Here is a 21585-nt window from a genome sequence, read left to right as displayed (position 1 = left end):
TTCAAAGTGACTTACATTGTGAATCAATCTACAGTTATTTACTCATTTATACAGCTGGGTAATTTTTACTGGAGCAATTTAGGACTAAGTACCTTGCTCAAGGACACTACAGCTGGAGGTGAGAATCAAATCTGTGACCTTTGTATCCAAAGGCAGCAGGTCTAACCACTATGTTACCAGCTGTCCCTAGACTAGGTGTGCAAATAAAGGTGTCTCACTTTCGCAGGTCCCACATCCGGACTGAGTTGCCAGCTGCAGCAAACAGGAAGGTACCCCTGGGGTTTAGGGCAATCTGGTTGATCTGGTTCTCTCCGGCGGGTATAGTGACCGTGCGGTTAGTGTTTGAAGCACAGACATCTCCAGTTGCCACCTGACCAGAAGACCTACAGCATACATTACACACACAGGCGTCAAGTTTTGTTCAGAGAACATAAGACAGCCATTGTCAAACACTGGTTTCCCTTGCCTAAATCATTCTTGAAAATCTGCTCCTATCAAATGCAATTTCTGCCTTATTTTGTAAACACATAGGAAATCAGAAAGTGTAGAATGTCAGAACTGCTCTGGACACATATGAATCCAAGCTTAAAATCCCCATCATTTATGCATCATACGTATTACTATGGTCTTGGGTGGTATACTGGCTCAGCACGCAGTGCTGTTGCCTCACAGCTGCTGGTCCCAGGGTTCAGATCCAGCTCAGTCTGCAAAGGTTTTGCATTTCTTCCCTTTGTTCACAATGGTTTTCTCTGGGTGCTCTGGTTTCCTCCCACAGCCCAAAGATGTGTTCCAGGTGAAAAAAAAAAACTGACTAAATTGTCCATATTATGTGTATTAGTGAGTGAAAGTGCATAACTGCTTTTTGACAAGCTGGTGCCCCATCTATGGTGTAGCTGCATTAATCCCTCTACTGTTATGATGGGCTCCAGACCACCGTGACCCTGCACTGTAATTTTCAAAGCCTGATGTTTATTGTAAATTTCTTTGCAAAGAGATTAAGAAATGTCAATTATTTAGCGTAAAGTGCTTCTACAACTCAGCCTCTGCAAAACATATCTTTCAGCTCCCAGCTGGCCTGTCCTCCTGTCGAGAACTCACTGGCAATTCACTCATTTCACCTACTTCATTGGTTAAAAGCCTCAGCGCAACAATTGACTCAAGTCTGTCCTTCTCTCAACACACCGATGCCATAACTCAGTCCTGTAGATACATCATCTCACAACAAACTCTACAGAACTCCAGGCCATGGTGATTTCCCATTTGAACCAATGCAACTCTACTGTCTGGCCTTCTGGCCTCCTCCAAGAAACTTGTCCAGCTGATACAGTATACGGCAGTATGAGTTGTGTTTGACCTACTCTCATCTCTCTGCACTGGCTTCCCATAGCTGCCTGTATCAGATTCAAGACTCTGGTTAAGGCCTACAAACGCATCAATGGAACTACTCCCCAGTATCTACAAGACTCGCTACACCCTAATCTGAAAGCTACACTCCTCCAACTCTGTCCACTTGGTGGTCCCATGCACAAGAGGTATCCCTCTTAGCATTGAAGGAGGAACTCAAAATACATCTGTTTCCGACACTTCTCTCAAGATCCATCTTCTCCATAAATTTACTTTGTCACAATATCTTCTTAACACTATACACCACTGCTCATGTAATGCTACTGTAGTGCTAATGTTGTTTTAAAAATTGTGCCCTTAATTCTATATGCAGCCACCCATGTAACATATGCTGCAAGATGGTTTAAACAGACAGAAACTAATTGCAGTTTAACAATCACATCTCTCCCCATCTGCTTTCGCAGAGTTGTTCATCACTTAAATGTAATTATTGTTTTTTTGTGTCATCCCCAACATGGTGGCCTCAAGAGCAAATAAGATCTTTCAAGACTCTGTAAAGCTACAAAAAGACACAAGCAGTGACAGGGACTCACGTGAGTGTGCGGATGCACTTAGCCGAGTCACGGATGTCCCACACCTTAATGTAGGAGGTGGAGACAGTGAAGACCAAACTGGAGCTGTACTTCACAGACACCACATTGTTGGGGTGGCCCCCAAGAGACATGATCTCCTGTCCTGTCACCAGGTTCCACACCTTACAGGTACGGTCTGAGGGGTAGCAATAAGAGGAGATCAGCCCTTTCACCCTGCATGCTTAAAGGCAAGAAAAGCTGGAACGTAAGGTGAAAGGAACAGCCTTTTGCCCTATCCATTTCAGAGAACTTGGTATTCACTGTATCACAAACTGAGGTATAACCATACCCAGGTTGTAACAAATGACATTGTTTGTGGGTAAATTTGAAGGTAATGAATATTAAAACTGTGCTGTCATATCTTTAGATCTGCGCCAACAAAAATGTTCAATTTGGATTAATAAAGCTATTATCCATTTACATACTTATGTAGTCTAAATGAACACTTTGAGAAGAATCATCCAAGCAATGACAATCATGTGCAATTGGCTATAATTGATGAGGTACATTTTCAAGCATTACCACAGCGAAAAGTGGAGTGTGATAGTGTTTCTAATGTGTAATGAGTAGTGCAGTGAGATGAATGGGAGGTGGGCTGAGAAATGGGCAACCTGACCCTTCGATCCAGTGAAGAGCAGGTCATCGGTGGAGTCCACACACAACACGGCCTTGGCGTGCCCCTCCGCCACATGGACGCAGTGTAATATGGATGCCCTGCTGCTCTTGAAGGACGGGACAGGGTTGATCACGCCTCTGCGGGCGGGGCACGCAAGACAGGATGTTACAAGTAGGGACTCGCAATGCTCATATGTAACACAACATCCCAGGAAATTCCCCTGGCACATTCACAAACGCAGCACAAGCACCAAAAGGCATGGGCACAACAGCAGGCACACAATGCAGTTGCCTAGCAACATGCGGCAAAACAAAAACAAACCAAACAAAGAGGGAGCAAGATGCATCAGTCGAGAAGGTGGCAAGATAACAGGGTAGGGCAGAAAACAAAGATGCCCAAAAGACCCTGTAAACCTGTACCCAGTATACAGCCCTTGGAGGCACTGTCAAAACACCCAAAACGAGGCTGCAGAGTCACTGAGAGGGATAGCCAGAGGCTCAGGGGGCAGGAGGATTTTCAACCAGCAGGAGAGGAACATGAGTGGAACCCTAGGTGGGTGTGGAACGCCAGCAAGTGGGTCTAATGATGGTCCACAAAGACACGATGATCGTTACAAATGTAACGTATGAAAACGAACGCAAACCAGGAGATGTAGTATTAGCAGGCCTTGCAGGATCGGAAGGCAGTGGTGATGTATCGACATAACCAGGACCAAAACAAGAGCTATGTTGTTGCAGAGTAACACTGCAAAAAGTCAGTGTAACCTGTAACCCTGCTGGATGGGTAGTTAAGTGCGAGAGGAGGTCACCTCTATTGATGCCTGGTAGCCGCTGGCTGGTAAAGACGAGCCAAGGCAGAAGATCAGGAGATAGATTGTGATGTCATGTCTAATAACAGAACAGGTGCAGGAACTATTCTGTCCCAAGACATGTCACTCGATCAAGAGAAAGAGAAAGGGAACAAAGAGGGTTAGCCCAAAACGAGATAGGGAAAAGACGAGGATGATGAACAGGAGTAAAGGAATCTACAGAAGAGCAGGACTGGCTGAGTCCACTGTGCTCTCATCAAAGTATACACCATGCTGACAATAAGCATCATGTTATGATGTGTAAACATTTTCTATTCCACACTAAGTGTTTAACTCCTAATCATCACCTAGCTCTTAGCCTCACTAAAACTGTCATCATATAACTGGTTTCACATTCCTGTGCGTACACATACATACTGTGTCTTTTAAACTGTACCGTCAGCTAAATGAGGGATGTTTATGCATAATTATGCTATAAATGCAGCTGTAAATATTTTCTCAGTGCTATGGCCCCAAAAAAAAAAAAAAAATCTTCAGTAGTTATTTCTGCATGGATTTCTTCTCTTACTTATCATGTGGAGCATCTCCACTCTCAAGAGAAATGCTTAGACGGTTAAAAACGTTCTGCTGGCTACGGGAGCGGCCGACAGGAGAGGAGGGGGGTGATGGGCTGGCCTCAGGGGTCCCTGAACTGGAGCTGCAACAGCAGACATAGAGGCTGAGGGTCCAATCAGGCAGACACACACACACACACACACACACACACACACACACACACACACACACACTTCTAGAACTGCAGTAAGGGGTCCACTGTCACTGAAGAGCATACCAGCTCACACCAACATCACAGCATCTTTCCTACATCCCTTTGCTGGGCTACTATTAAAAGTTTACTGTTACTGTGGTGCTGGACTCTTTCTGAAGGACACACACTCTCTGGTGTCACAGAACAGTGCTTCTGCATGAAGGTTCCTGTGTGTTGCCCACACTAGTTGGAAATGGTTCTTGAACAGCTTTATTAATCACGCATTACGAGGTGCTGCAGCATAAGCCTTGGACTGCAGTGATATGAGGCAGCAGCTGTTCCCATGTTTCCATTAACCCCGAAGGAGCAGTTTCCTTTTGGGGTAAATTAGAGAAACAATAGACTGGTTGAAGTGTTACATTTGCGAGGTGAAATTCTCAGTCAAATCAAAAGGCAATAATGATTTTAATCGGCAAGTCGAACACTGAATGCACTATTAATTTATGTCAAGGGCCTATTTTAGTTCCCACATTATTCGGAATTCTGAGTTGATTTATACTTATGGAAGTATATACAGGAAAAAAAATGAAAACTTAAAATTCCTGCATGAAACAAGAATGCTTACTTGATAAGTAACTATACTGCATGCCAATACATTCAGTGTAGGACTTAAAGAAGGTCTGAGCAGAGAGATTCCTTGCTCATTTGGTAATAGAGCGTGCCAACCATGAGCTGCAGAGGGCAACACGCCCTGCCGTTAAACACAGGCACTTGAGCCCCAGGTCAGAAGGGCGGCGCTACATCTTACTGTTTCATCTCCTTGCCCTTGACCTTGTCAGCTGCCATTTGTCCCTTCTCATACATCTTCCTCCGGGTGAGAGGGGATGACTCGGGCGCTCTCTTCTCGGCCCCTGATGGAGGTCTGACGCTGGAGCTGACATTCAGACAGGCGGTTGTTACAGTTAAACAGCATGTGGGCTGCTGTGGAGGAGCTGGAGCTCACAGTGACATGACAAGACCCCGTGACAGCGTTTGTGGCCGGCGTGCAGCACAGGTTCGAGAATGCAGACCATTACCTGTTACCGAGTTCCAACTCAAAGGTCCTTCTTCAACTGGGGTTTTGGAAGGAAGCACTTTTTAGAATTAACTTCACATCTTCACTAAGAGCGGTATTAGGAAGCTCAGTTATGGGTGGTGTCTGGATCTCTGGGAGCCACAGTGGTCCAAAAGCTTGGCTGCTTTGCACAGAGTGATGGAACAGCCGTATAACCAGCAGAGGAAAACTGCGGTGTGAAGCAGGGCAAACAGCACCACGTGCAGAGGAAAGAGCCCTGGGACGGGAATGTACGTGTTGGGGCGTAACCTCAACACCAGAGTCCAAATGATACTTAAACAAGATCAGTGTAACATGTAGGAGTGCAATCTGCTGCAAAGAGAGGTAAAAGCTGCCTTGTCCACAGTGCAGAGCCAAGTAGGGCGGCTAACAGATATTTCAGTGTGTGCAGAGATGAGAATGAAAGGGCACGGCTTGCCCGCGGAGCGCTCAAGCGAAAGAGAGCCTGAATCACCGTCACTTCAGGCTTACTTTTAGTTAGTTTTCCATTACCTCAACAGGTAAGCAGCAAGGTGCAGGGAATCTGAAGAGGCGCATTAAAAGAAGGGAGGAAATCACAAAGACAGGAACTGGAGTGCAGAAGAAGCGGCGGCAAACGTCAAGCAGTTCATCATGCAACAAGGCTGGTGCAGTTAGAGCGTGCTCGTCCACACTTACATGCTACCCAGCTTTAAGGACAAGCCTGTGGGAGGAGCCATGAGGTCCCTATCCCTATGTGATGCCCCCACAATATCCAGGTCCCCAACCCCTTCCTGGCTTTCAGCCATTGGCAGGAGTGGGGACGAGAATTCCCCAGCAGACGTGTCCGGAAAGGGATCGCTGCTGTTGGCATAAAGCAGCTCCATCTGAGTAGTGGTTCTTCTGCGGGCCTGTGCAGGGGACAGAAGCAGGAAAACGCTCAACCTTGCATGAGAAACAAAGGTAACCCGTACACAGAGTTGAAAGCATCATCTGATACAGGGCGGCACGGTGGCACAGTGAGTAGCACTGCTGTCTCAGTGCCTGGGTGGTGCGAGAGAACATAGGTTCGATCCCCGCTCTGTCTGTGTGGAGTTTGCATGTTCTCCCCGTGTCTGCGTGGGTTTCCTCCCACAGTCCAAAGACATGCTCTTCAGGTTCACCCATAGTGTGTAAGTAACAAAGAGAATGTTTCACTGATGTGTGGATGAGTGACCCATTGCAAGTAGTGTATATAGCAGTATAAGTCACCTTGGTCAATAAGGTGTGTGGGATAGTAACACTACATAGTATCCATTGTAAGTCACTTTTGAGAAAAGCATCTGCTAAGAGAATAAATGTAATACCCCCCTTGCACTTATCTCTATCTGTCTTTGTGCCACCAGAGCACAGTGGAAATACCTTACTCCTTGGTCGTGTCTCACCACACAGCTTCATGAGGTCAGAGGCCAAGGAGCTGCAGTGACAAAGGTAAGGTGAATTTCCAACTTGTTCCTCTTTGAAACAGGATCACTGAGAGGCAACATAGCGACCCCGTACACAAAAAGCCCTGCTCGGTGTTGGGATGACTCCATGATGGACGGCAAAAGCTGGGACATTTACCTTCCATCCGCGCCAGGACTCTGGGCAGACTCATCGCTGCTGCTCTCGTCTCTGTTCTCTGTGCAACCAGAAAAGCGTCATTTCACTGCACTTTGTTCACACTAGGAACATACTATACACAAGAATAACTGGCATAATTTTGTTGTTGTTAAAGTTTGTAGAACACACATTCTGTACACAAGTGCTGTGTGTTTATGTAAGTTACTTGGGTAACAAGCTCAAACCCACCTTTTTGGTCTATATAAAAACATACGAAAATAAAGATACAAGCAGACGCTATTTTCAAACTTGCAATTAAAAAGTAAAGTAAGCCAATGAAGACACTCTCGCCGTCATGCTGTTTTGGAGTTGCAGCAAAACACTAGTTAATATATTTTTGAATTCAAAAGAACTATAAAGTAAAGGGTTAGGAGGTCACTGGTGGACTGAAAAAACATCAGGGCAACTTCAGAGGAGACAACAAGGGAGGAAACTAATACAAACCAATTGGCTCCACCTGCAAGTACCATTTAACAAAGCATGTTTTCTATGCACCCTATGTTGGAGGGGAAACTAATGGCAGTTAAGGGTTCCTAATGTGTAGCTGCAGTATGGGAACGGCAGAGCAAGGTGGGGAGAGGAGCGGTGTCTTCCACAAAGATGATATCAGCGGCAGGATGGCAGGAAGCCTGGTAGCGTAACACCACATGCACTGCGTCACGATGTTACGCCCACTCGTTAGTCCTGGGACCCATGCACGCATCACAGTGAAGGGATGGACAGTCTCGTGACCGTTACTCACCCACTGGTATGTTACCTAGTTCTGTTTGAATTCAGCCAATCGGGGAACAAAAATAAACAAAAAGTGGCACACAAATGAAATCAGTCCCTCAAGTGAACCCACGTGAAATGAGAAAGGACAACATTCTACATCGATCAACCATGTACCAGAGGCTTATAATTGTATCAAGCAAGCAACCGGAACAGATGCTGCTGCCAACATCAGAGGACTGAACGTGGTAGAAATGCCAGACGTGTCCAGTTTGAACAGCACCCATGTGGGCAGGCTGAGGCTGGAGCCCTCGTCATCGCCAAGCAGGTAGGAAAATAACAGATACAGAATTTCTCAAGGGTCTAGGATGCCGATTCAAGAAATAATTAATCAATCACTCAGAGTGCAACTAGGAGATGGTTCAAATCTGCAGACATGTAGAAACTCTATGCAGAACACGTAAGTTTCCTCCAGGCCATGGCCATCAGTCGCCATCACCATTTTCGCGATAAAAAGCAGCATCTGCTCTGGAGGCTGCAGCACAGAGGACCCTCGGGTCCAAAGCATGCAGTGGGGCCCTGTGGTGTGATGGCAGTAGGTGAGTCTGGACAGGCAGAGGAGCTACCTTGCAGCGCATTGCCCAGCAGAGCATCCAGTTCTGGGTTGAACTCAGCCTTCTCTTTCAGCATATGGAAGAGCAGCTGGTTCTGCGTGGCGCTGTTGATCTCAGTCTGCTTGAGCCGGCCCTCCATCACCTTAATCTGGGACTCCTTCTGAGCAGCGTGCAGGCCCTGAGAGCGGCAGGGTGCAGACAAGGTACTCACATGGTGGTGTTTGATACGAGACTTTCATACATTTACTCTGAGCGAACCCTAGGAACAGTTACATATTTACATTATATGCTGTAACAAGCATATATAAGCATCCCTTAATTCACAAACTAACGGAAATTTCATAATAATGGCTCTCAGCTTTTGATAACGAGTTTTCAATTTACAGAACAAAAAACTAAATTTACCCAAAGCGTTTGAAAGTGGCACATTGCATGAGTGAAGCAGAAATGCACTAATGTAACTGGTGCGTTTGCATCCAAATCTCTGTTGGCGTGCAAAAGTGAGTGTTGCTTTAAGAGAGGGAGGCATTATGAGAAGTGTATGAAATTCCACAGGAGTGTCTGTCAGCCCTATTGTGCTGTGTCAGTATAACTGAATGATTGTGGAGACAGCAGAGCAGTTAGCAGGAAAATTTTAGCTGATGCTTTTTAGGTATTCTTTCATTTTAGCAGCAGTGTGCAGTTTTAGATAGTTGTTCAAAATAAACGTGATAAGTTCAGTGGATCCCTGTTTGGTGTATTGTTCCTCCTACAGAGAATAGATCAATTAAAAAGACAAGTACGGAAATACTTTAGAGAAGTAACTCCCCTGGGTTTTGAGCATGGTCTGGAAGCAGGACAGCAAAAGTCTAATGCACTTTTGTATTGTTTTCAGATGTACATTGTTTTGGACAAAGGCACCTGCTAGTAAGTGCAACTGTAAGTGTTTAATATTGTGCTAAAAGTGTTTTACAGCATTTTAGTGGTATTTGAGACAATTGGTTTGGGGTTATTCGATAGGATGGGAACACAGTATTATTTTTCCCCTATTTAAAATAATGGGAACTCAGCATTAGGTATTCGATATTTCTATATCCACACCATTTTCAGGAGGGGATTATTTTCGTAAATCGAGGAATGTCTGTATTTAACATTATACCATTTGTAGAAGTGTACCTGCAAACCAAGTAAAAGTCACATCCAACGGTAGATATCAACCGCTGGAGTTAGATGAGTACCTTGTTGATAGCCATGGAAAGGAAGTGGTCCAGGAGGAAGCGAGCTTCTGAAAGGGTACAGGAGCTGATCACTGCTGCCACGTCCATGGTGTCACCTTCCTCCTGTGGATCACAAACAGCAAAGTTTCCATGTCAAATTTATATTCTCTCACCAAATCACATGGGCTCCGATCAAAACTCTTGGCCATACTAAACTGTTACTGAAGAATAAAAGAGATGCTGACTGAATCCCTGTGAGAAAATTAGGATGCTCAAACAGGCCTTAAATATGAGAATTTTAGCAGAGTCAAATCAAGTACCTTGGCCTCCTCCATCTGCATGATATTGGCCTGGCAGTCAGTAATGCTGTCGTTGATGTAGTCAATGTTGGCTGTCAGCGACTCCATCTCCTCGTTAAGAGACAGGACTGCCTTTTCGGCATCACTTCCCTCCATGGCCATCTTGTCTCTTTTCTTGGAAACCTTCTCCCTCCGCCTGGTCAGCTCCTCGCGTTGCTGTCAGTCCCATGCCAGGAACAGGCAGCACAAAAATGAACATTGCTGCAAATCATCAACGGTAGCCATCACTGACTGCTGAAAGATCATTCCAGCAGGACGCACCTTGAGCAGCCGGTTCATGTCAGCTTCCATGTTGGTGATTGTCATCCTCTGCATGATGATGTCACTGATGCGGCGCTCCAGGGACTGCCACTTGGCCCTTGCCACCTTGGTTGAATAAACGCCCACTACCCGCCGCTGGTACTTCCTGTACCGCAAAATCAGAACTGTCAGTTTGGCCATCTAGTCTAGGACATGTGTCCACATTACTGTTGCACTTGGATGGAACCGAAAGATGATCACAGAGATACCTGGTTCCATTGGAAGACGCCACCCCGCTGGAGGGCATCCGGCCTGCGGAGGTCCGATGGGATGGATCCTGAAGTGGCTCTGGCAAGCTCACCTTGCGGTTTACTTTGCCAGATGTTGGTCTCACTTGACGCCTTAGGGCTGTAACCTGATAAAACCACAGAAAAATTACACAGGGCATAGAAAGTCATTAGAGCCCAAAAAACTTGCTTTTCTTTATTGCCTAAATTGTATTTTAGGTTTCAGAACTTAGGTAACTGATATAGAAGTAATTAAAAGCAGACAGAATTTAGAAAGCTTGAAAAGAAGTTGTGAACTAGATGAAGTTTGTAAGGAGATAGCAGCTCAGACAAGTCTCTCTAACCTCCTCAGTCTTTCTGCGTAAGATCAGCTCCTGCTGTCTCTTCTGGGCCTCCAGCAGCTTTAGCTGATGCTGTGGGGTCAAACACAGGAGTACAGGAGATGCATCATTACCCAAAATGCAAAGCTAATTGTGGACTAACCTTAAAAACTGAAGAAACTGAGATGTGAATCCCTGAGACGCTACGTCCGCCACTCTTGTTGGTTTAGCCATCACATGGCTGTGGTCGATTGGCTATTCAGTCCCTATAACAAGGCATCTCGCCACTTCCTGCAGGCCTTACACCCAGTAGTCCAGAAACAGATGCTCTCCTACCAAGTAACCCACTCCCACCTCCTGCCTGCGCTGGTCCTTCTTCAGGCTTGCGATCTCTCGGTTCCTCTTTGACTCAGTCATGCGGTTCTTCTCCTGCTGCTCTTTCATCTGCTTCATCAGACGAACCTGAACAAACGGAAACGGGAAACAAGAAGTTCCCATGTTGCTCAAACAGTACAAAAATGTACCACTGAACAGACTCTTGGCTGCGTACCTTTGTCTTCTTCATCTCTGCTACATCCTGCTGCAGTTTCTTCAGCTGCTTCTCGTACTGAGACTGGTTCTTTAGCAGCCTGGCGTGCTCTTTCTGCGCTGCCTGGAGCTTCTGCAGCTCCTTGTTCATCAGGCTCAGCTTCTTTTCATACTCTGCCTTGATCTTCTTGGCCTTTTCCTCAGTGAATGTCTCCACTGAACCTGGAGAAAGTCAAAGGGTGCAGCAGGAAGTGCAGTGGTTAGAGCTTTTGCCTTTGGGTTCAGAGGTCACAGGTCCTCAGTCTCCCCAAAACAGAGATCCTTCAACTCCCAGCTGGGCCGTCCTATTGAGAACTCTCTAAAACTGGACATCTTGCTAATTTCTCCTATATCACTGGCTAAGAGCCTGATTCAAGTCTTTCTGTCAATATGTCAAAGTCACAGCCGGTCCTGCAGATACATACTGCATATCATCTGCAGGATCCATCCCTATATAACAACAAACTCTACACAACTGATATCTCACCTTGGCTACTACAACTCTCTCCACTCTGGGATTTTTGCCATCAAACCTCTACAGCCTATACAGAACGGTGCTGCACGAGTTATATTTGACTTGTTCCCATGTATCGCCCCCCTCCTTGTCTCTCTACATTGGTTTCCTATAGCTGCCCAGATCAAATTCAACACTCTGGTTACAGTCCACAAAACCATCAATGTATCTGCACCCCGATATCTACAGGACCTGATAATTATTACACCTCAACCAGACTGCTACACTCCTCCACCTCTGCTCACTTGGTGGTCCTACACACAAAACTGACTCAAAATTAGAAGCACAAAGGTTTTTGGTTCTGGCGCTGATGTGGTGGAATGACCTCCCGCTCTCACTCAGAACTGCTGAATTCTCTCTACATTGAAGAGTCTCAAAACTCACCTCTTTCTCCTCTGACTTACTGCTCCTCTGATTTCCCATGTGTTCAGTAAACATGTCTTATGACTAAGAATTTACCAAAAATTTGATTTATAATGGAAAAGCCTATATAGAGCTACTTGTGTAATCTACACTGGTTTATACTGTAGTATGTGACAAACGGACTGTACTCTAGAATCATGAGTTTGCATCCAAATCTCTCCTTCAGTTGGTATTGTGCATGTTTTAGATTGTTCTCAGAGATGTACGTTGCTTTGGAGAAAAGCATCTGATACATGAATCAATGTACATGTAATGTAACGTTCAAATCCCATCTCCAGTTAAAGCACCTGTTGTAGTACTCTGAGAAAGGTACTTACCCTAAGCTGCTCCAGTAAAACATTACCCAGCTGTATAAATGAGTAAATAATTGTACGAAGCCTAATATTGTAAGTTGTTTTGGAGAAAAGTGTCAGCTAAATGAGTAAATGTAAATGCTTGGGTCAGGCCTCCTTGCACACACCAAACTGACAAGACACCTAGGACAGGGATGAGAGGACATGGAAGCAATATCAGGTGAATGTGGGGCTCACTCATGCTCTGCAGCACGCGGTCCCTTTCCAGCTGTGTGTCACGGATCTTGCACTGGAGCATCATCAGCTTCTGCTCATACTGCTGCTTGAGGGTCTGCAGCCGCCTCTGGCTGTTCTCCAGCTCATCAATCAGCTTCTGCTTGATGGCGATCTCACATGTGATGTTGGCCAGATCCGCCTGGAAGTTCTCTGCCACAGACAGTGAGCAGCAATGAACCAAGTGGAATTAGCAAGGATGTTATCCCACTGGTTTAACAGCAGTGAGTTAAAGCATCCATAACACTCTCAGGATTCGGGGGTGAGGTCTCACCTTTCTCATCAAGATCAGAATCAGAGTCATCAGAGCTCTCCTCCGCCTCCATTTCTTCCTCTTCTTCCTCATCCTCTTCATCTCCATCTTCGTGATCACTACCTTCTTGCCCCTCCTGTTGGCACCATGAATCACAGGCAGGGTTCGACATTAATTTGTGTTTAGTCACCCACTTGACATCTACATTTTACAAGCATTTTACCTACAATTCTCTCAAATTCTACACCTGCCCAAATTTGGAATATAATGGAGAGGCCAAAATAAGTAAACGTTAGGGTTTGAAATATCCCTGTGAACTGCAATTAAAGTTTAAAAAAAAAATCAGCTGGTTACATGAAAGGAAGCAAACATAAAACGAGAAATTCCCCAAAATAACACGATATTTCACTTAATTTCTGACAAACTTTGGTGCCTTCTAGCAAGAAAGCTATCATAAAGAAACTGCGTTATTTTCCATGACATCAATATTTTACTGTAATTTATTGCCACTTTTCTATCAAACAGGTATCAGAACAATTGTACCTGTCCGACTACAGAAATATAAGCATTTAACGATGGGTGCCGTCCAGTGGGAGAAGCCCTGTCAGTGACTGGGCATCCAAAGAGCACATGCAAGCAGAGGGAACACGACATACCAACTCCACCTCGTCACTGGCTCGTTCCGACGTTTCTTTCTCTGCACCTTTATCCTGCTCGTTGTCAGGAACTTCTTCCTTGATCACACTGGGACAGAGCACAAGCAAGCTTACACTGGAGATAACTTAGCACAGTCCTCTCTTCCTTGCACTTGTTTACTTAACTAATGGTATTAATAGTTAAGAAAAATAGCACCAACATTCTATGGTATATGACTGGACAAGCAGATATGAAATACCCAGGTTAGATATATAACATGCATGAAGTATACACAGACAAATTCTAAAATATATTTTTCCTAACCTAACGAGACCCAAACAAACACCTAAAAATTAAGGGGTACAAAAAAACCACTTTGGTTAATTTTAAAAAAATCCAACAGCAGCTGTACAAGAAAAAAAAAAACATAAAATCCAGAGAATCAAACAGGTCAAGGTGTGTTACTATTTCAATCATCCCAGAGAGGTCGGTGAATGACTGGAGCTCTGGTACATGAGGTGGGAAAGAAACAGCTCAGGCATGTTGATTACACAAGAGGCCAGGATATTATGCGGTAAAAAGGGTAGTTACCAGACCACGCTGACAAAACCCACCTGTGTGATTTCAAACAGCACTGCGTTACATGTAAAGGGATTCATTTGTTGGACAGACTGGGAAACAGCATATGTTACATTTGAGTAAAACTTTGACACTATATTGTATTGTGGTATGTGCAGCTTTATAGGAGAGATTATTTATAAGAGCAGAAGGACCACAGACAGATCACCTCCGGTCACTGTGCCACTGTTTTTACCGCAGCCGCGCCTAGACGGTCATCCACTCAGACCAAGTGCGACCCAGAAGGCATGTGGTGAGAAGGAGCCAAGAGCAGTAAGGCGTCCTTCGTGTTATGTAAGGGCCTCGGGTCATAGCCACTGGTCACAGCCACTGGTCACGGGTATTTTGGCAGGGAGGGGATCGGGGAAGTTAAAGAAGCTCAGCAGCTGCTGGTGGGCTTTCCTTCAGGTGTGGCAACTACCTGTTGAAACCCAGGCTGCGTTAGCAAAGTGAGCGGAAGCGACTTATCCAACCTGTTGTCCTCAACCTCCAGCCGATTCTCCTCCAGCAGCTGAAGCCTTTCGAAGGGTGGGGGGAAAGGGCACACCGGGGAGCACAGGGGCAGCAAGGAAGAAGAGGTCAGAGAGAGACAAGAGATGGGCGACACAGCGGCAGCCAGCCATGCCTGCAGGCCTGGAGGTCACCTGGGAAAAACCTCCATGGCAGGTGCCTCACAAAGTGCGCAACACCGTATGTGGAAACTCACGTTCGAATGCAGGCAGAGCATGTCATTTCCATAAAATTAACCACCTACTGGATTTCTTGGCCCATGAGGTCCTGAAGAAAACCCTACCTGTGTGTGTCAATGTTCAAATGTCACGCATCCACCCTTTCTCTCTTCCATCATATTTCCACAAGCACCATACTGTGGTATATACCATACTATTTTCACTGTGCTCAAGCCGAAGCGATACCGGAAAGCTCAGCAGTTTCTGACTGAGCAAGTAAAACCTCACTAAATTCCATATAAAACATGCACTCTTAATGCATTAAAAAGGGTCACAGTCCCAATTACAGTACTCCCAGGGGGACAGCTTGGTAACTTCCTCTCGGACAAACCGAATTCAGTTTCAATTCAGTTTTATTAAGCGTAGCAGTGATATAAGAAACGCAAGAGAGAAAAATAAGACGCAAACAGTAGGTAAGTGACAACTAGCAGGTGAGGCGAGTAAAACAAAAAACCTACAACTTATAGGAAAGGCTAAAGAATGAACTTCTAGGGGCAAAGCAGCAGTGGCTGCCAGTCCCTCCTGGCCACTCTTGTGTGTTGAAGGGCCCTGCTTCTATTGACTTGGAGAGGATGAAGAAACGCTGGCAGCACTAGCCCTTCTGTCTCCACGTGCATCGCAGCATAAAGCTCAAAGCCCCATGGGCTCTTACAGTATGGCAGCTCGCTGAAAATGTGTACCATACCGCAATGAGCTAAAGCTACCTGGACTGTACCATATTCGTCTAGAAATGTAATCTCATCCTCGGGGCTCTTAGGTCCACTGACACAGCTGTGGTATTTTTTACACCCTGTAGAAGAGCTGCACTGTGAACACTACTGCAGAATCACGAGTTCAGTTCTGGCTCACGCTTCCTCACAGGTTGTTAAACAGGGGAACATGTCAGGATATGAGAGGAGGATGGGATAGATAAATACCAGACCCACTAGCCCCCAGCCACTGGTCATCGGCACCAGAGATCAAGAGCCCGTCACCCGCCTCTACCTCTTCTTCTTCTTGCGCTCCTTCTTCTTCAGCTTTTCCAGGTCCTTCTTCGCGAGCTCGATGATGTCAGAAGCTTCCTTCTCAGGAGCGAGGAGCGCAGGGGAGAAGGAGCCGGGACCGCCGTACAAGGAGGACCGCGTGGAGGCACGCAAGAGATTCTTCCTGAGGTTCTCGTTCACTGCTTCACTTTCCAGGAGCTTCGCCCTGAAAACAGCCACCAAACCATGACCGAGGCACCGTGGTTACGATTCCCATTTTCCGAGCTATGGAAAAGCACTGCAGATACCTGAGGTCTTCAATTTCTTTAATATAGTTTTGTATCATATTGCCAATCTCCTCGTTTCCTTCACCTGAAGATTGAAACACAAGTGATTAGATTCATACTTGCGATCATCTTCACCACCTGCACAGAGCAGCTGGCAGCCAGCAGGGGGAGACACACACCCACCTGCCTTGGCGAGCACCTGGTTGGCCTGGTCGCTAAGCAGCTGTGTGAGGCGGGCTCTCTGCACGTCAATGGTCTCCTGCATCGCCTTGACACGCACACGCAGGTTGTTGTTCTCCGTCTGCAGCATGGAGTTCTCGTGGAACATGTCGTTGATGCTCTCTACGCCATCCTCCCCAACTATGCGCTTGCCCTGCTCCGCAGAATGGGGGCAAACAAAGAGCACATCAAGTCGCACTGCAGGCTGAGATGCATCCCGGTAAAACAAACTGTCAGAAAGGAGGTGCCCGAGCTGACAGCCTTCTGTGGAGTTACGCCTATGGTGCTTTTTAGTTGCTGCACACACACACTTACAAATCTATCACACAGCTGTGTCTTGTGCTGTATTTTAAAAGCATACCTCTTCTCTCTTTACAAGGATATACACAGAAGCAGTTGGAAAAATTTGTGCATCTGTGGGTTCTGTGACCCTGAGCAGTGACCCACCTCCTGTCTGCGGCCCTCTCAGTGGAGCAAAGCTACCCGACACACCCCACCCTCTCTCCCTCTCTTTCTCACCGTCTTATACTCCATGAGCTCCATCTGCAGCCGGGCAATTTCGGTCCTGAGAGCGCTGATCTGTTGGCTGGCCTTGTCCTGGTTAACCATGACCCGGTTCTTGATGTTCCGGGCCCGGTTAGCATACTTCAGTGTGTTCAGGGTCTCCATGAAGTCCCTGTCTGATGGGCTAATGCACGCGATCATCACCGTTTGGCTGGGGGGTGCCGCAAAAAACATGAACAATTCTCTATCAGGTCCTCTGTAAACCACTCATCACAGTCCTAAACAAACAAGATGGCAGGAAGAACCGGCGCACCTGTTCCCCCCGAGGGAGTCCTGCAGGAGGCGAGTGAGCTTGGAGTCGCGGTAAGGCACGTGGGTTGCTCGCTTGCTCCGGTCTCCCAGAGCACTGATGACATTGCCGAGAGCCAGCTGAACGGCAAGAAAAACAAGACCAGGGAATATGTCAGAGCACAGGACTATTCAAGTATAGTGTACAAAGGGGCGCTGCCATGTGCCCTCAGACTCGCTGCTCTTATTTAACTGTCTTGTGTAACTGAACTAATGTCTGTCTATTTTGCCTGGGAACAGCACTTCCTCATGGGTTATAGGACATTTCCCTGCAGGGATTCATAAAGTACCATCATACCCTGTGTAACAGGGTATTACATTCATCTCTTCCGAACTCACTCCGCCAATAATCTCTTAAGATCATGTAAGGTATAAATGTTCATGCCCGTCAGGTATAAATTTTCACGGCTGTAAGGTATAATTGTTCATGATCATGCTCGGATCAGTCCTTTACAGAATTACTTCTGCAATGTAATGTAAATTGTTTATATATTCTCAAAAAAAAAAAACCTACTAGGAAGGTGATTAGGAATCGGCAATATTCTGGTAAAGTTTCATGCAGCTCCTTGTATGATGAATGCTGGTGCATTTGGTGAAGGAAAATCTGCAGCTATGTCTTTCTCATAAGGTAATGCACACATTTTCTGTGAGATGTACGTTGCTTTGGAGAAAAGCGTCTACTAAATGAATAAATGTAAATGTACTCTGAAAGCACAGTGCAAACGGCAGCAGTTGGTGCAGTGTTTACACAAATATTTCCATTGCCTTTAGACTGAAAAGATCCAGATTTGAATCCCACATCATGGTCTAGCACCCTTGATCAAGGTATTTGACCTTGAATGGATACAGTAAAAATTACCTGGCTGTATAAATGGATAAATCTGTAAGCAGCATAAGCAGCTATGCACTGCAAGCTATTTTGGAGAAAAGCATCTGATAAATGGATAAAAACAAATGAGAGCTTATTATCCAGAACCTTCCAGAAACAATGAGGTGGTGGTGGTCTGAGCATCATCAGTTATTCAGCTGACACTCTGTCTAAAGAGATTCCAAAGTGCTACAGCAGGAGTGACATTCGAACCAGGGACCTCGACAGCTGTAAACCCTGTGCTATGTGCTGCCCAGGGTGTAGCTGTGAGTGGTGTCTGCAGCCCCTGCTCTCGACAGCAGGTGGTTATTAGAGCGCAGCGAAGAACGACGCCCTTTACGTTGGGTAACGTCCCCCCTCCCGGCACCGGATTCCTCGAGCCAGCAGATTTTTTTTTTTTTTTTTTTTAAAACCCAGAATATCCGTGTGCCTAGTGCAGCCACTTCAACTCAACTCCGGGCAGTCTCACCAGGCCGCAATTGATGGAGATGCCTTCTTTGGCGCGGTCGCCCGTCGCACCCGTTCTCTTGAGCCTCTCAGAGCCGGCCAGGTCGACAAAGTGGAACTTGGCCGTGAGCGTCTCAAACTCGTTCATGTCTGAGGAGCCATCAGCCATCCTGTTGTCCGTCTCCATGTCGGGCTGCACAGCCGAGAAGAGGAAGAAGACCTGAGGTTACTTTCGCTGCACGAGGAGGTTGAGGGCTTCTTTGTTGCTGCAGGATGGGAGGGGAACACTTACAGGATCTGGTGTGCAGACCCGCACTTGGCACAGGTGGATGGTGAAGATGGCATGTGAGCGAGAGCTTTGAACATTCATCTGAGTGCTGGCTGTGGTGCGGGAGAGTGCACCCAGCTTCAGGCACTGCATCATCTGCGGAGGACAGCAGGGGTGTCACACAAGAGCACGCAGAGACATGCATGCACACACACGCACGCACGCACACACTGACTTCTGCTTCGGAGGTCACCGTCCGTGTGGTGACTCCCATGGTGTAGATTCCTCCATTAGCATCCTCGTGGATTTTAATGTTGGATTTCTGCTTCCTGCCCTCTATGTCACGCGTGGAGTCAAACAGGTCCAGCACCTCCTCATTGTAGAGCTGTAGGAGTCGAGATTGCATCGAAGCACAGGTTTACACGCAGTGCGAGACTTCTGAATTGGTGCGTGAGAAAAACACACAGTCACACTGAACAATAACAGCCACTACTTGAAATAATTTGAGTTATGAGCCAGATTTATGAAGCTCACTAATAGCATTTGCCTAAATTTTGTATGAATAGTTGACATTTCCAAGGTGGAAGGACAAACACAGCAGTGTGGAGAAGCTTTGTGGCTCTTTCCTGGTGCCACAGTGTGACTGCACTCCACGTCTTGCATCAGCTTAGCTGTGAAATCCCAAGTTATTTCTACGATCCACAACAACTGTCCGCATGGAATCTGGTGGTGCCCTCCTGTGCGAGCCAACAGCTGCGGTCACACTTGTCGGGGGTTCGGTGTGGGACACCCTTCGGGCCCTAACCAAATCGGTGAGGTTCCGGAATCCTCCCTGACACACCCCTCCCCCATACCTCAAGGAACTGAGCACTGATCTTGAACTCTGGGACAGGGTGGCCCTGCTCTCTGGCGGCCGCTCGACGCTCCTCCATGCCTTTGAAGAGGTGGCCAACGGCCCGGGGAATAATGCCTAGCTCTTCTTCCTCGATGCTCACGTCAAAGCCAGTGCCCATAGTGTAAGTCTTCCCCGAGCCTGTCTGGGGAGCGGGGAAAGCAGGAGAGAAGGTGGGGCAAGTCAGGTTGCGCACATTAAGCACACCACCGTTTTGAGCCCCATCTCTATTAAAATGCCACTTGTCCATGCCCTCCTGAAAAATGTGCTACGTAAGGTGCTGACACACATCACACCAGAAATGTGGGCCTGGCCAGAGCAGAACAGTAGCACGAGCAGGCACCAGAAAGAGGGTAAGAATGTGCGACTGCCTCTGGAACGATTTCATCTGCGGAGCTGTGAAGCCCACTGAACCAGGGCAGAGTAGCGGGCTGCGCCACTGGAACAAGGCAACATTCACGATGGCGGTACATCGCGGAGCCACAGAAATCTAGGTAAGAAGTCATTGCAGGATACACTCAAATCGAGTGTAACGCATGCAAAACGTTGCTGAATGACTGCCCTTTCAGTTTGGTTTCAGTGAGCTCCTGGAAGAGCTCCATGGAAACGTGAGTCCAGCTGGGGGACTCTGTTGTCATGGCAACTGGCAGAAAAATGTGACACTGTGCCCAAATTCACACACTGACGCTTTCATAGCCTGAACTGGCATCCTGTACAAAAAAAGGGAGAGCAGCAGCAGCAGAGATGGAGGAGAGGAGGAGGAGAAGAGACAGAAGACAAGAGGGAAAGAGAAGCACCAAAGCAGCAGCCAAATGTACGGAGCTTAACAGAAATCACCTGAAATTCCAGCCTGAACACTAGAATGTGTTTGTGTGTTACTTTGACAAATTCCCATAACATCTGGCAAAGGATCACAGACATTAATATTTATTCAGTTTTCCTGTATTATGGGTTCAAAGACAATCATGTGTAGAGTTACTTCTTAAAGCCTGGGAAGCAAATGTTTAAGTATTCATTATTGACCAGAAAAGTTACTAGCTCAGGCACATTGCGTTGGTCTGTTATTGCCACTTACCGGTAGAGCAGTGCACATTTTATGAGTAATTAATGCAGAAATCCAGCTAATTCCAGAGGGTTTGCAAACTGTCTTGCAACGATAAGTTTGTAGATGCAGAAGCTTGCAGTTTTAAGAGCGCAATGAGGCGAGAGGCTCATGTGACGCTCGCAGAGGAGCTCTACCGCCACCATCCCTTTCCAGCTGCCAGGAACGGTCAACAGTCCAACGGCAGGAAATGGAAGAGGGGCCGACACGACGCTCACCTGTCCGTAGGCGAAGATGGTGGCGTTGTAGCCCTCGAAGCAGCCCTCGATGAGCTTCTCAGTGCAGTTGGCATAGATGGTCTCCTGTTTCGTGTCCATGTCAAACACGTAGTCGTAAGTGAAGGCCTTGTCCTTCCCCAGTACCACTTGGGGCTCGGCAGGCGTCACGAAAGTGCAGATGTGACATCCTTCAATCTTTTCTCTGGCGAGCTGGGGTCGGATCCTTGGCAGAGAGAGGGTGAACGAGGGAAGGAGGCAAAAAACAGAACAGGAGCAATTTGCTTTGTCCAATCACAAGCGATACGGCATGACCTTATATTTCAAAATATGTCTACACCTTCACTTAACGCAGGTGTGTTTTGTGCAGGTAGGAAGCCATCTACTGCTCTGGCAAAGCCTCCAGCGAAAAGAGGGGCGAACGCAGTGCAGTGCAGTGCGTGCCTCCTGCCAGAGCGGCCACACCTCAAAGACAGCTTCATCTCCCAGGCTCCTCCACCTCCGCCTCAGGATAACACCGTTGCACCCCAGTGAGTCTTTCACAACCGACACAGCTTCACGAGGAAAATAGCCGCAGATT

At 46.8% G+C, this 21585-nt stretch overlaps 1 protein-coding gene across 7 annotated transcripts in view; it reads right to left on the bottom strand.

Annotated features, from left to right (window-relative positions):
* The window catches only part of LOC108927230 (kinesin-like protein KIF21A), a 38275-nt gene that overhangs the window by 3680 nt on the left and 13010 nt on the right, over positions 1 to 21585 (bottom strand). The window contains exons 2-32 of one of the 7 annotated variants that reach the window (XM_018740370.2): positions 21009 to 21231; positions 19651 to 19833; positions 19032 to 19181; positions 18821 to 18952; positions 18551 to 18721; positions 17179 to 17294; positions 16881 to 17076; positions 16326 to 16515; positions 16164 to 16227; positions 15878 to 16081; positions 14639 to 14683; positions 13568 to 13655; positions 12933 to 13047; positions 12623 to 12811; positions 11139 to 11338; positions 10943 to 11050; positions 10613 to 10681; positions 10251 to 10396; positions 10003 to 10147; positions 9703 to 9897; positions 9404 to 9505; positions 8199 to 8364; positions 7604 to 7624; positions 6823 to 6880; positions 6622 to 6676; positions 5920 to 6131; positions 4957 to 5082; positions 3969 to 4097; positions 2593 to 2729; positions 1938 to 2112; positions 219 to 383 (exon numbers count right to left, since the gene is read on the bottom strand). In XM_018740370.2, the coding sequence (XP_018595886.2) occupies positions 219 to 383; positions 1938 to 2112; positions 2593 to 2729; positions 3969 to 4097; positions 4957 to 5082; positions 5920 to 6131; positions 6622 to 6676; positions 6823 to 6880; positions 7604 to 7624; positions 8199 to 8364; positions 9404 to 9505; positions 9703 to 9897; positions 10003 to 10147; positions 10251 to 10396; positions 10613 to 10681; positions 10943 to 11050; positions 11139 to 11338; positions 12623 to 12811; positions 12933 to 13047; positions 13568 to 13655; positions 14639 to 14683; positions 15878 to 16081; positions 16164 to 16227; positions 16326 to 16515; positions 16881 to 17076; positions 17179 to 17294; positions 18551 to 18721; positions 18821 to 18952; positions 19032 to 19181; positions 19651 to 19833; positions 21009 to 21231 (4275 nt within the window). The remainder of the gene's footprint in view (positions 1 to 218; positions 384 to 1937; positions 2113 to 2592; positions 2730 to 3968; positions 4098 to 4956; positions 5083 to 5919; positions 6132 to 6621; positions 6677 to 6822; positions 6881 to 7603; positions 7625 to 8198; positions 8365 to 9403; positions 9506 to 9702; positions 9898 to 10002; positions 10148 to 10250; positions 10397 to 10612; positions 10682 to 10942; positions 11051 to 11138; positions 11339 to 12622; positions 12812 to 12932; positions 13048 to 13567; positions 13656 to 14638; positions 14684 to 15877; positions 16082 to 16163; positions 16228 to 16325; positions 16516 to 16880; positions 17077 to 17178; positions 17295 to 18550; positions 18722 to 18820; positions 18953 to 19031; positions 19182 to 19650; positions 19834 to 21008; positions 21232 to 21585) is intronic. The other 6 variants (XM_018740372.2, XM_018740371.2, XM_018740373.2 and 3 more) reach the window with 6 other exon arrangements.

Source organism: Scleropages formosus, chromosome 2 (genome assembly GCF_900964775.1).
Source record: "Scleropages formosus chromosome 2, fSclFor1.1, whole genome shotgun sequence".
NCBI classification, from domain to species: Eukaryota; Metazoa; Chordata; class Actinopteri; order Osteoglossiformes; family Osteoglossidae; genus Scleropages; species Scleropages formosus.
Note: the sequence above shows the minus strand (reverse complement) of the source record. Positions and strands in the feature narration are given on the sequence as shown.